General features: G+C 50.4%; 1 protein-coding gene across 1 annotated transcript in view; it reads right to left on the bottom strand.

The window, feature by feature from the left end:
- Positions 1 to 14,213, bottom strand: part of Onecut2 (one cut homeobox 2) — a 48,681-nt gene extending 34,468 nt beyond the window's left edge. The window contains exon 1 of the mRNA XM_057789015.1: positions 12,980 to 14,213. Within this exon, the coding sequence (XP_057644998.1) occupies positions 12,980 to 14,213 (1,234 nt within the window). The remainder of the gene's footprint in view (positions 1 to 12,979) is intronic.
- Between the last annotated feature and the right edge of the window lie 600 nt (positions 14,214 to 14,813).

A 14,813-nucleotide genomic window follows, 5' to 3' on the forward strand; every position in this document is an offset into this window, starting at 1 on the left:
TTGAGGGCAAGGGAGAGATACCAGAGTTGGAGAGAGTCCCGAGGTCCTCAGTATAGGGAGATGTTAGCCACATCGATAAGATCTTCCAGGGTGAAGAAACACAAATGGCCAATTAATATTTGAAAAGTGTTCAATATCCTTAGCCATCAGGGAAATACAAATTAAAACTGTATTGTGGTTCCATTTCACCCCAGAATGGCTCTCATGAAGGAAACACCATGGTGGCAAATATCAGAGAGGCAACAGGGGACCAGGAACCCTTACAGCTGATGGAAGCGCAAATGGTCAAGACCGTGCAGAAATTACTGTGGAGTTTCCCCCAAAACACTGAACATAGGACTGTAGGAAGCCTTGAGTGAGTGAGGGGCTGAGTGAGTGTGCGGTGACATTAGCCAGCCATGTGAAGGACCCTGGAGCCTCTTCAGACCCATGGGAAATGGTAAAGCCTCCTCAAACCTGGGGTGAGGCCTTCCCTTCTGGTCCATGTGTGGATGTGGATAGTGAGTGCAGAAAATGTCCACCATAGCTTTCTCCTCCTGGATATTTACAGCCCAAAGACTGTTCTATGTAGAGACTGCTCGTACTGAGATTAGCCAAACCTGTCCACTATAAACCCCACCTCCACGTTCAGCTGTGTAACAACCCTGCCTCCACGTTCAATTCTATGTAATAAACACTCTGAGCTTCCGGTCTGCTGTGGTTTCTCCACCTGAGAGCCCAGACCACCAAATCCCAGCTTTTCATACCTCATGGAAAAGGGACTATTTGGGAGGAAGGAAGAGAGCCTGAGAGAACCAGGGAAGGAGAAAGGGACTACAGTGAGGAGAGGAATAAGAACAAAATGTAATGGCATCCATTTACAAAAAGGTTACAATGAAACTCATTATTTTTGTATTTTCTAAGATAAAGTTCAAAAGAAAATATTAAAAAAGAAAGATCCTCAATTTTGAATATGATAAATGAAAAAAAAATCAAACAGCTTAAGGAAAAGCACCACATTCGAGGGAGGCTAGAGAGGAGGCTGGGAAGGTGTACCCAGATAAAGTAGAAGAAAGGGGGAAGAGGGAGGAAAAGAGAGGGAGAATAATGTGTTAGAAATCAGTGGGAAAAAAAGTTTAGGGATGAGGGTGGCCAACAGTTTCAACTGCAGAGACCAGGTAGTAATAATAATAATAATATATTTAGTGTATATAACACACACACTATATATATATAGCTGAGATGTGAACTTAGATACAAAGACAGTGGTGGGATAAGCAGGAGCAGGTTTGGGATTTAGGAGTCGCTGGGACCAGACTGCCTAGCGCTGAGGCTAACCATGGAGACAAGAGACACATAGAACTATAATAACTCTTTACAGAAATGGAGAAAGAAGATGAAGGTGGGATGGGTGGGGCACATTTTAAAAAGTAGACAGAAGTGGGGGGCCGGAAAATGCTGACGTAATGAAGCCAATTGAAAGGGCCGGGTCCTGAGGAGAGGAGAGCCAGAAGCCGAGAACAAGTCAGCGGATTTAGCCTTCCATACCAGACCACTTCTCCCTCCAGAAAGATGGGGAAAGGACCAGGGGTTCAACACTGAGGGTAAATAACAAACTGCTTTTGTACCTTGAATGTGACTTGAGGTGTACTTTGGCACACAGTAGGAGGCAAGTGGATCCATGAAAAAATATTTCCTGTATATTTTAGAGTTAGAGGTCTATGCCATTGATTTGGAAAGAATATGAAGCTATTTAATCCCACGTGTCTTTAATGTTTAGAGTCAGAGACTATAGAAAAGGCCATACTACATGCCTCTTGTCAAAGTATATTTTGAGTTCAGCACAAAGACAGTGAATCCAGTACTACATTTTGCAGTGTTAATTGTTAGTACGAGAGAGAGAGAGAGAGAGAGAGAGAGAGAGAGAGAGAGAGAGAGAGAGATTTTTAAAGGGGCCATGAACACTGTTGGTGTTTACTAGAAAAGATTTTAAAAGCATAACCCAACAGCTGTTTAGAAACGGATGTCTGAAAATTGAGAGACCCAATTACGAATTGAAGAAACTACCTTCATCAGAGCTATCTGAATGCACTCAGAACTGGATTTTAGACATGATCATCAGTTATCTTCATAAAGAGCTGCCTAAATTTCAAAATGTATTGCTAGTAGAAAAGAGACTCATGCATTTTGCCCTTGGCCTTCTTGTTAAGGAGTCACTTCTCTGTCCCTAGGCTCTGCCTCCCCAACAGTCACTTAGTAATAGATTAGGCCAAAGCTGCAGTCCCTTGAAATCAAGCAAAAGAAGGCTTTGCATGTTAATTAGTTTGGGGAAGTCAAGGGATATTTTCCTAAAACCCAGTGAGATGCAAATTATGTGACCAATGGAACTCACCTGCTGAGTAGCAGGCCTGCCAGGATCTGCGGTCAGTGCCTAAGTCAGCTCTCACCCTCCACCAGGCAGCCTCAATGTCTTTGCTCTAGGCTCTTTCTATGTGAGGGAGGACCTGGTAGTAAATATCTTCTTAAACAGCCCCATAACCAATGACATTTGAGTCACCAGTGACATTTGAGCAGCTAAGTTTGGACCCTAGGTTTATATGAGTTAGTGTCTTGTAATTGGGTCTCTCTGAAATGTCACTGTTGATTTTTCTGTAAGAATGCTGCTAATTATGATGAGACTTGTGTTTTCAAAAACCAGAAGCACGCAGGTGGAGAGCCACACCATACCTGGGGAACCCTACATCTTAAAAACCATGTTGAGAGTGTCAATTGGTGACTTTGAAAATCACAAGGAAAGAGAAAAAGCTACATCCAGACAACCTCTGCCCAGTCTCCTTGCACAGATGCCCTGATCTTCCCCTTAGGTGAGCTTTTCTTGTTTGGTTTTTCAAGCATCTTCTCACCCAAAAATCGTCCAGCGTGAGGGAAACCTGAGGCCCTAGTTTTTTGCTCTGGGCACGAAAATATCCAGGGCTGCAGCTGCATTTCTGCTCAAACTTCATGCCAGAACACTCTGTGGTCTAGGCTGGGGGTCCGGCCACCAGGCACAGTCACTGGAGGGCCGATACCTGGCGCTGTTCGTGGTGCTGAAGCTCTTTAGGCGTGAGTCTGCAACCCACCCAGAGGCACGGGGTGGGGTGGTGGTGGGGATGGGGTGAGGCTCCTGGCTGGGGTGGACTTGAGGAGACTTTGGAAACAGTTGTATCCCTTAGAGCTACGCCCAGCTCCACCCTTAGGCCTCAAGTCTACCTCACTAGCTCAGGTCTGTACTTTTCCTGGCTCTCTCCACACCCCCTTCTCTCTTTTACAGCATTTTATTTACCTTTGCATGTTAGGCGTGACCTTCCCTGGTGCCATCAAGTGTGTCATTTTCCTTCCACAGGTAATCACTTCTCTTTGGTCCCACACATGTTTCTTGTTTTCTCTGCCACTCCACCCCAGACACCACCCAATTTAGCAGGATAGTGTTACCTCAACAGCTCCGTGGGCCAAGACCTCACTCCAGGCAGAACTGTTCATTGGCTTTGCCTTGGCAATGAATTAGAAGAAGATGGATGCTCAAATGAGCACGCAAAGATGCCCTTATGATATATCTAGAAAAATAGTGTTTGCAACAGGCAGCGGTGTGGGGCGCGGAAGGTGAGGAATGACCTTGGGTGAGGTGTGGTGAAGCACACTGCTGATAAGAGACTTCTAGCAGAGGAAGCTGTAGTTACTACTGTCTGTGTGGCAAGTCTTAACTCTGCGCCTGCTCCAGTCCATACCTTCCACTGGATCCGAGTAACATATCCATACTATGTTTCTGCTAAAAGCATCGTGTGCACAGTTCTACTTACTGTAAGGCACAGTAATGAAGGAAACATAAATAGAACAGAGAGGGTTAGTCGGGGGAGGAGGGTGTGTGTATGTGTGTGTGCTCTCGCTCATTCACGCATGCGCAGGCACGCTGGGGAGCAGATCAAAACTGTTTAATCAGCAAGAACATGATTCAGCAGTTGAGAAATGTAAACAAGTGGTGAATCTGCTAGCTTTGGTCTAACCCTAGAAGGACCCAAGGCAGGCAGTGCCAGCAAGATGCCCGCCCTCTCCCTTGGACTGGAGGCAGAGGCTGGCTCCCACCAGTAGATGACCAGGGTGACCTCTGGCTTTTGCAGCACACACACATTTGGGATGGGGTTAATGGCACCTTCCAGGGAGCTCCAATTGAGTAAACAAAAAAATGCCTTGCCCTGTTCTAATGGATCACATTATTCCAAGGCCTAAGCTTCCATCCAGGCCCCTGCAGCTGCTCTGCAGGTCAGGCAACCAATAAAGCAATTAGCCAATGAGAAAACTCTTCTTCCTGGAGGGGGACTTGGGGTTTGCTGCAGTTGTTGCACTTTGCTTTAGGTTTTTAAACAGGCAATGCAAGTCACCCTGAGCCTCTTACATCAGGCTTCAGGATAAGGACAGTGAAACTGCGTGTTTGTTAAGAGTGCTATTTTAAGGGGCTAGTCCCTTGTTCAGCACAGCTTAGCGAGCCCACTGCTTCCTGTTCAATTAATCTGAACCATAGCTGAACTCTGCCCTTTGAACTCACTCGGCAGATAAATACATTAGCTCACCTAAGGAATCATTAATATTTTTCAATCACACAAAACAAACAGAAATGTACAAAAACAACCCAAGAGGTAGCCAATTGAGAATAATCCATGTGCCATGTTAAAAAAATATCATGAGTGGAGTTACTTACAGAACACAAAGAGGCCAGAAAAGAAAGGATGGGATTGTGCCAATAGTTTAAGGGACGAAGGGACTTTCATTTTCATATCTGCAAACAAGAACACTGAGCCATATGCTGCAACGTCCATTTCATCTATAGTGCTCCCCATGAAACCCTCTACTTTATTCTTAAACTGGCTTCTACCGTTTCCATCAGAGCACATGGCTCTAAACCCCTACTTCTTAAGTGGTTTCGGTATCCATGATTGTATATGGAGTTCAAGATATTGCACTTGGAAGGACAACTCTATTCTTGATTTGCTACATACAAACCAAAATAATTATTGTGGCACCAATGGTGCTTTTACACGAGCCAGTTTACACGAGCCAAGTTAGTGGTTTGGTTGAGATCACCCTAGATTAGGAAATGATATTGCTAGTTTATGCGTAGAAACTGATTTTCATTTGTGGGAAACGTGGATTGGGGGAGAAAGATGCTAAATGCATCTAATTTATCTTTATCTCTGCATGTCATCTCGGAATGATCAAAACATCCCCAGCTGTGTCACTATACATTGCAGTCTGATTTAATTTCACTTCCCACAATTCTGCCTCTCAACCCCCTCCCTCCGCTTTCATTCCCTTTTCATTTTTTTTTTGTTTGACTTGGAATGTGGGCTTAATGCCCAGCTATCCTAGATGAGAACACTTAGAGGAATATCATAAGCACGAAGGGTAAATCTATTGAACGAGGGTCTTTAACTATGTGGTTTCCTTAAAGGGAAAGGCTGGATCAATAGGATCAATATGAAAGGTTTCCCTGGCCCTGCATAAAAGGGTAAGGGCTTCTCTTTTCACTGGTTTAACTTTACTCTCTGACAAATGCAAATCAATGGATCTGTGTTTACAACAGATTCCCTAACAGACTCAGCTTGGGCAAAGCCCAAGGCCTCACCCTAGAGGTGGGGAGACCAAGCTGCCCCAGGGAGATGCTGTAGGGAAGGATAGGGAATATGCTGGTAATAGCCACCAAGCAACAACAGGTTTACTGCACATTCAGACCCCACTGCCTGTGACCTCCCCAAAGAGGGGAGCAAGATGCAAGACAGGCAGGTTCCTTTAAGAATGCCCAGGCAGCCGGGCGGTGGTGGCGCACGCCTTTAATCCCAGCACTCAGGAGGCAGAGGCAGGCGGATCTCTGGGAGTTCGAGGCCAGAGCTAGTTACAGGACAGGCTCCAAAGCTACAGAAAAACCCTGTCTCGAAAAACCAAAAAAAAAAAAAAAAAAAAAAAAAAAAAAAAAAAAAGAATGCTCAGGCAATATCAAGCCATGTTCTGGGATCTGGTGAGCCAGTGATCTAGCTTCCTATCAATACAGATCTAAGAAGCCAACTGCACAGAAGCTGTACTGAACATATCTGCAGATGGAGAGGTAAGCATCTGAGCTCTGTGAGCGCTCATTTTGCCCTTTCTTAGGTGGTAGCTGGGTCTTCTCAGTAATGGCCAGGCAAACCACGAAAATCGTGGGTTTTTTCTCCATTAATTTTTACCTCTTCCTTTAAAAATGTGGTTCCTTCCAGAAATTACATGATTTCAAGTCAATACCAGTTACTGAGAAATTATTTTTCTTCCTACAGGAGAAAGTATATGTATATTTGATTACAGGAGCCAAAGTCCAATGCTGATTAAATTACATTGGAGGTGTGCTTCCAACCCAAACACAGTCTGCTTTTTACAGAAAGAGTAATGGATCCCCACGTGGTGACAGAGGCACCAAGGAAGAATGCTGAGCCTCCTGGCCAGCCCTCTGGAACAATCGGTGTGGGATTTTTATTCATAACAAGCACCCACAGCTTCCAGAAATCCTGCTTTCTGAGTGAGACAATCTCTGCCTCTGTACCTTGTCCACCAGAAGTCACAAGTCTGGGATACCTAAGCCAACTTCCCTGCTCCTACTTCCCTACTCCAACACACCCTGTGTGATCTATTTTGCCCGATACTTGAGAAATATCTCCCTCAAAGGCACTGAGGGTGGTTGAAGAGACCGTTGGACTAAAGAACCCTGGTCTTGTCTCTCACCAGGAGGAAGCTGCCCTGGCTCCTCTGCCCCAGACAGACTAAAGGACAGCCCAGGACTTCTCTTGATGCACTCAGTCCAGGAAGAGGAGTTACTCCTCTGCAGGAAATGGCATTCCTCAGTTTGGTGGGGGAGAAAAGCATCCCCCAAAGGGTACACACCCAGAGAGTGTGCAGATGAAGTATGAACTCCAAGGCACTCCAATCCCGGCCTCTTCCCCAGGGCCATTTGTCCAGATAATTATTTCTATTTATACCCTCTTTGTTTCTCTTCCTTTGGTAAGAATCCAGAAACTAAATCTCTCTGCTTTTTCTATGAGGTTTTCATTCCTCTAGGGATTCCCCAGGATGATACTGCTTTTTGCAAAGATATTTTCTGACAACCCTCACCACTAGCCATCACAGAAGCAGTGCTTCCTTCCCAAGAGCTCTCCGCCTCAGTCACTCTGGTCTCCTGTACAAGTGGGTTTTTTAAAGAGAGAAAAGCCAGAGAGAGGTGGTCATAAAAGAAATTCCTGGAAAGCAAGTCCTGGGTTCTGGGCTCTCTGGCCGATCCTGACTTAAGAATAGAGGGATTGATAAGACATTATGGGGACAAAGAGAATGTGGAACAATCAATTTAATCCTCACCCTACACCTCTCATCCTGCTGTTTAGATTCTAAATGGGGTGTGTGTGTGTGGGGGGGGATAAGCCAAGACTCTGACTCAACAAAGGCTCACATCAGCTCTCCTGGAGGAACAGTGGGCCAGTTGCCTTCCAGTCCAAAAGGAAACCATAGATGCTTTTGGGGGAATCTGGTGACCACATGGCTTTTAGGGAGTCTATAGGGTACTTTGTGATCTTCAAAACTAGGGTGCTCTGCGGGGGCTCCCTTGCTTTAAGAGAAGTCACTGGTGGGAAGATAAATGACCACTTGCTTTTTCCCACATTTCAAAGCAGAACACAAGATTTCTATCTCTCTTCTCCCCCTCCTCCCTTTTGGGAGAAAGTAGGAAAACACCTCTTTGAAAGAAAATATTAGTTCTCTATATATACTAAAACAGCTCTTGCCCTCTCCTAGAAAATCCATCCCAATACTTCTCAAAGAGCAAGGAAAGAGGTTAAGAACGTAGCTCTTTCCTCTCCCCCGTAGATGGAAAGAAAAAGTTCTAGAGTTTTCTTATCTGGCAGATTGGACGTGTGTCTCAGAGCAAGCCCCTCTCCTCCCAAGCCCCCTCTCTCCCCACACACCCCGAATGGGCCTGTGGCCTCAGAGTCAGGTGGGAAAATGCGGGGTGGGTGTTCTCCTAGTAGCCTTGCCCTAAGATCCCGGTCACAGTCAAGAGTCAAGACAGAAGACAAGATCCTTCCCCTGGTTGACCCAGTTGGTTCACCGCAGAGCGGGCCATTTTGAGGAATGAAACCCAGGCGTTTGTTACCGAGGCGCGACGGTGTTTGTTACCGAGGCGCGACGTTCCAGGCAACTTTAGACACACTCCTTCTAAACTTAATCGAGAACGAATTTCAAAATTAAGGGGGGTTTTCCCGAACAGTTTTGATGAGAGAGAGAGAGAGAGAGAGAGAGAGAGAGAGAGAGAGAGAGAGAGAGAGAGAGAGTGTCAGGGTCCCTTTGGACCAAGTACGATGGTCAAGGACAGGGAGAACCCAGGAGTGCAGAGAGTGTACAGGACGCGCACAGGGGTGGGGAAGAGGGTCCAGCAGTCCCGCACAAGGCTAAGAAAACCTTAGCGAGAATGGAGCTGGCTCCGGCAACTGTTCATGGGAGCAGTTGCGGTCAGACCTGAGAACCGGGCCCCAGCTGGTGAAGTGGCGTGGCCGGAGCGCCAGGGATCCTGGGCACTGGCGAGCGCTCTTCTGGGAAGAGCACGCCGACGTCGGACTTACTGGAAACGCGCCGGATCAGGTTCCAGATCAATGAAATCTGGGTCCACACGTTTACGTTATTGTTGCCAGCATTAATGCTCTTTTAATCTTCTAAACATTATCAGCATCGATCTCCCTCCATATACACATTTGTTTGAGAAAGTGACATAACCACACGGTGGAAAGCCTGGAATAAAAAGAAGTGCGCGGCCCCTCTAATCCACTGCTCCCGGCGGCGTGAAATACGTCTCAAACTCAGAATCACTCAGCTCCCTCCTGTCCCGCCTCCTCCGCAAGCTCCAGGCGACCTCAACCTGAGTTAGGAAGGCATTCATTGGGGACTAGGGACTTGAAGCTCTGACACCGGTAGTGAGCTTTGCAGTTATTAATCCGATCAGCTAGCAGGCTAACAGATCAGTCTGTTCTGCACGGGCGTGTGTAGGATTTGGCCTCCCGGCTCGGGTCCCGGAACTAAGTCCTCGGGAGTGGCGGTCTGCCGCACACCCCCCTCCCCCCCGTTGGAGAAACAAGATGGTGGGGAAGGCTGAGTGAAGGACAGAAGGAACTCTAAGGTGCAGGCCTTCTTCCAACCCTTCAATTTAGCAAAAAACGCTCTCCCGCGTCATCTAAACACCCGCACCTCGCGGTTGGAGACGCGCAGGTACGTGTGTCTGGGCTGGAGCAATCAACGCTCCGTCCAAACCACTAAGGCGGGCCTCAAGTGTGTCGGACGACATCGGGCTGGTTAAGGGCCTTAGACTGAGTGGGCTCCATCCTGACTGTCTGGGGACTGTGTCTTGGAGAAGGCCGCACTGTCTTCCCGCAGTTGGCACTAGAGTCGGACTCCGGGAGGGCCAACCTCGGAGGTTATCTTCCAGGAGGCAGAAACCCGAGTTATGAAAGTAACAGCAGCCATGCTATTGTTTTCCTGCGTTGGAAGAAAAAAAAAAAAAAAACCCAAACCCCTCATCTTTAAAATCTCGGTTTTCCTCCACCTGGTGATGGACTCAGGTTCTTCCCTGAACCCTCGAGGTCCTTCTTAGCTCGCTTTTGTGCGCCATGCAGAGGCCCTTGAGGATCAAAGCCCTAGGAAGTGTGCTCAAAACTGCGTGAGTTTGTCCTCAGGCCAGGACTTAATAAGAACCGCCCTGCGGGATCTGTCTTGGGCCACTCCCAGCCTATTCGGCCAGTGGCAACCCCTTGCTCTTCTCACCACCCAGGGCGCACAGAGTTCCTTTCTCAGACTTCTAAATTGGGACTTTCTGACACTCAGACACTCCGAGCTTCCCTAGCATCCTCCCGGGTCCTCTCTAGAGCAACCTGGGTTTGGCTGTGCAGGTAGCAGAGAGACCGGGCAGATTGGTGGAAGACCCAAACTTCCGGGTGACTGGATATACTTGACCTAGAGTTTGAAGATGATGGGTAAACCAAAGGTTTTAAACTCAGAGACCCTCAGACTCCTGTTCAGATGGGTCTCAAAATGATAAAAGGAGAGAGAGGGAGAGGGAGAGAGGAAGAGAGGGAGAGGGAGAGAGAGGGAGAGAGAGGGAGAGAGAGGGAGAGAGAGAGAGAGAGAGAGAGAGAGAGAGAGAGAGAGAGAGAGAGAGAGAGAGAGAGAGAGAAGAGAACACTATATGAATGAACGAGAGAATATGAATGAGCCGCCGGATGTGGCTCCAGGTCGTGTAGTTGCTGGACTGGGTTAGCTATCCCGGGGAGTCGCTGGCTTGCTTAACCCGGGGTCCCAAAGGCTTAGGCCCCGGTTGCTTCCCAGCGGGGTTTCCCATCGATCAATAACAATCAAAAGGCCTCCCTTTTCTCCTCTCTGTGCTTCTGTTCCCTACTCTCCTGAGCACATAATACCTATTTACTTGTCCTGGCTTTTGCCGCAGTGTCTGAAGAGACTGATCTACTGACCCCGTACTGAAAAGCCTCCTATGTAATAATAACCACTCCACACACTTGTAGTTGCTGATAAAACGACGAGATAAAAAGGCGAAGGCTCTTGTCCCTTTTCACCTAGGATAATAAAACAGACTCACATTTAAATGTTTGAGCAAAGCCGGGTCCTCAGCGCACTTCTCCCTCAGTCGTCCCCGCCGAGAATCTCTCTCCTCGGTCTATGGTCTGGAAAGCTTGCCTCCAGGTGCCACCAGGCAACTCTGCAGGAGTCGGGCTGAGAGACCCAGGTACCACACTCTCTCTCACGCGCTATCCTAAAAACTCATAGCAAGGCGAGGCTTAACTTTCAAGACTTTACTCAGGCAGAACCTAGAGTTTTTCAACAGCCTTGTCCTTTGCCCGACCGGCGTGAGGGGGCGGCAGCGCTCCGAGATGGGCCAGAGTAGAACAGCTGTCTTCCAGCCTTTTACTGTAGCCCAAAGAGCAGCTGCCAAGTTCCTTCTAGCCCCCAAGCGCTGGAAGCCAGCCGAGGCTGGAGACCCCTCAGATCTCCTGCCGTATTGGAGAGAGGGGAGTCTAAAACAAAAGCGTTACTACACTGGGAGCTGTCGCCAGGCCTCCAGCTTTATCTTTGCTAGGGGCCAGGAGCAAATCCAAAGAAAATGTAGGAGAGGATAAAGAATAAACCAAGGGAGGAAAAAAAAAAAAAAAAACGACGACTTTGAACTCCAAAAGTGTCCGCAGCCCACTGATTTTGAATGAAGTTCTCTGAAACAAATCTTTTTGTTTGTTTTTTGTTTGTTTGTTTGTTTCTCTGTTTGCTTGTTTTTGTTTTTCTTTGCCCTTTTAGATTGGCAGGGGAGGTTACTGAACAGTGAACAAAATCCAGCAGTGGCCAAAGGCGGGGGCTGTAGGCGGAAACGCCTCCTCCTCCGGAGCAGTGACCTAGTCCTGCTAGGCAACCTTAAGATGTTCCGGACAAGCCCGGCTCGGTGATGGAAGAAAGTCCTGGGGACCGGAGAGGACAACTGAGCTAACAGATTCAGAGCGCTAGTGAGCAGTGAGCGCCCGATTCAGAACCACGCGAGTCTCAATAGAGATTTTACGCAAATTAAGACGAACACTAATTGTTCTAGAGCGCCAAGTCTTTCCGGAGAGGTCCCAGTCAGGCTTGCAGCTGGGTATTGTATGTCCTCATTAGTGGGAGGTCTGGACACCTTGCCCGTCTAGGTCCGCGGTTCAGGCTTAGGGGTAGTACGGTCGTGGCACTCTCGGAAAGGGGTCTGCGTGCACAAAAGCTCCGCAACTGAGTCAGCCTGCGCAGCCCAGGCTGCGTCTTTCGCTCTTGCACCCACCGCCCACACCGGAGGTTTCAGTGTTCCTAGAACAATAGAGGGCTGTACCTCGCCTCTCGGCCGCTAGAGGAGGCACAGAGAGCCGTGTCCGCTCCAGAACAATGTAACCCGCGCGTTGACCGGTCCCCTGCCGCGGGCTGCTCGCTCTACCCGCCACGCCGCCGCTAGGCGCACAATCAGCGCCCGCTTAATGCAAAGGCGGAGCTTACAGCCTGCTGCGGCCAAAAAACCTTAACTAACTCGCTTCTTAATTTCTCAGCACCTCTATCCGATAGCTTAATCTCTCTTGGAGTACTGTCAAACCTCAACAAACCCTAGCAAAGGCTTGTAGCCCAGCAAGGGCTGCAGGCGAGTGAGGCAGGGAGCTTTTTACTCTGGTGTTTCTTCCTAAAGCGATGAATGCGGCCGCGCCAACCTTCGTCTTTGCACCCTCTTTTCTAGAGGCAGTGACACTGCAGCCGGACAGACTCCGCTCTTTTAGTGGGTCATAAAGTCCTTGGGCTAACACCAAAGCCTCAGAGAGGTTCTGGCCGTTAGTTCCTGGAGCCGCAAGGGTGTATCTCCTGCCAATGGCCAAAGAAGTTTGCCTGCTTTGGTGGGTAGGAGGGGACTGAAGAACTCTTTTCCCTTTCTAAGGAACAAAACTCCCTAACAGTCAAAAGCATCTACATAAGGAGACTAGGCACCCTGGAAAATAGAAGAGTGTTGTCCTAAGAAAGTTCAAGTACACAGGTTTGGGCTAAGGGCAGTTCTTGATTTGCCCTGAGTCCAGAAAACAGGGCTTCTAGAGGACGCTAGGAGACCCGATCCCGCCTCCCACTGTAGGAGGGGAAAGGTTGGCACACTGATAAGAGGACAAATGAAAGGGAGGGGGCAATGAAAACTCGGAAGCAATGAGTGAGAAAGCAAGAGAAGAAAAAAGGGAGAAGAGAAACAAGGGGAGAAGAGAAAGTGAAAATGGAAGAAAAAGAAAGAGAAGAAAGGGGAAAGTATATAGGAGAGAAGGGAGCACAGCTAAAGACCAGAGCTCGCGCACAGACCAGCCCCTGGAGCACGTACAGTTTCCCCCAGCAGCCTGGCTGCCGATGCCTTTGAGCTTACCTGCCAGGCGTAAAGCAGACATGCGCTGGAACTCGGGCTCCTGCAGCCACTTCCACATCCTGCGGAAGGTCTCCCTGCCAGATTTGAGTTTACTCCAGGGTTTGGGATTCCGGAGCAGGTCGGAGAGAGTCCCCTGAGACCGGCATAGAACCCTCTGTGCGAAGATAGCCTGTGGGATGCTGTAGCGCTTCAGCTCAGCGGTGATACGCTGGGCCACCTCTTTGGTGTTGATCTCCTCTAGCTGTCCCGACGTGGCCACCTGCGACCCCGAGGAGGACGAAGGGGGCCGCTCGCGGCTAGGAGCCAGGACTGGCCCATGGGACTGAGTATGGCCCGGGTGGTGCAAGCCATTGAGGTGAGACATCATGGCTGCAGGCGGAGTGCCCAGGCCTCGGGACAGGTGTTGCTCACCGCGGGTCAGCATGGCAGTGTGGTGCGCGTCGAAATTGGGGCTGAGCATTTTGTCGTGGCCCGGCGGACCATAGTTGGGCAGGCTCTGCTGAGCGTTGTGAAGGCCACCCAGTCCGTTGCCCAGCGGGGTGGCAGCCAGCGGAGACAGGCTCTGGCTCATACTAGGCATCTCCTTGTAAGGGCTATAAAGATTGTTCATGGACGGAAGCCCGCGCTCGTCGCGCATGAGGGTGAAGCTGCCACTGACGTTGCCCGACAGACGCTGATGGTGATGGTGGTGGTGATGGTGGTGGTGAGGGTGGTGGTGAGGGTGCGGGTGGTGGAACTTGTCTGACACCGTGGAGATGGGTGGCAGCGGCTGGAGCGGAGTCAGCGTAGTGTAGGTGTTGCTCATGCCCATGCCTGGCGGGGACGAGTCGCAGGACATACTCATAGCGTGGTGCAGCGGGATGGAGAGCTCAGGCCGGTAGTCGCTGCCGTCCAGGATCGAGGCCATACTGGTGACCATGGCCGAACGCGACGCCGCGGCTGCCGCCGCTGCCGCGGTTCCCAGCTCCTGATGCGCGGCCGGCGGCGGCGGCGGGCCACGCAGCGAGCCAGCACCGCCGCGGCCCGCGTGGTGGGGGCTGGGGCTGGCCAGCAGCTCCTGTTCATGGCCCGGGCCCCCGCCCCCGCCCCCTCCGCCCCCGCCGCCGCCCCCGCCGCTGCCGCCGCCGACCGGCCCGTGCAAAGTGCCCAGACTTTCCATTGTCAGCTCCGGGTTCATGGCGCAGCCTTCTAGGTCTTTGGTGAGGCATCGATAGGCGGTGTAGGCAGCCTTCATTCAGTCCATCGGGGCCCGGGGGCGGTGGGAGCGGCGGGGGCTGCCGGTGGGCTGGCTAGGCACGCGTGGCGTGGTTCGGCCACTGGGTTCGGGGGCGGGCGTGGGAGTGCGGGAGTGTGTGCTGGGGCGTGCGTGCGGGTGTGTGCCCCGGGCTGCGGGCGGGCGCGCCCGGGGTGGGGGTGGGGTGGGGGCGGACAGGGCGTGCGTGCGGGAGAGGGGAGGGGGTAGGGAAGGAGGGAGGGATCACCGGGCCCCGCCGCTTGTGCGGGCGCGCTGCCTCGCCATGTCCGAGCCCACTCTGGCGCCGACGTCTTCTGTTTGGGTGAGCGGGAGCTGTCCAGAAGGGCTCTGCCGCTTGCGGGAGCAGCCAACCTATCCTCCCGGGCTCGGGGCGGGACCGTGCTCGATGAGCATCAAGAGAAACCAATCCGCGGTAGTAGGTACCTCGAAAGGCAGACCTTCTCGGAGCAACTGCCAATGGATGTGGAAGGGGCGGGGACCAGCGTTTCAGGTTTGGCTGACAGCTCGGTTCGCTCCCCCCGCCCCCCATTTTTTTTCTGCTCCTGGAACCAAGCGTCAAGGAGAAGAAGGGAGGAGAAG

This window comes from Chionomys nivalis, chromosome 14 (assembly GCF_950005125.1).
Source record: "Chionomys nivalis chromosome 14, mChiNiv1.1, whole genome shotgun sequence".
In the NCBI taxonomy this organism is placed as follows: Eukaryota; Metazoa; Chordata; class Mammalia; order Rodentia; family Cricetidae; genus Chionomys; species Chionomys nivalis.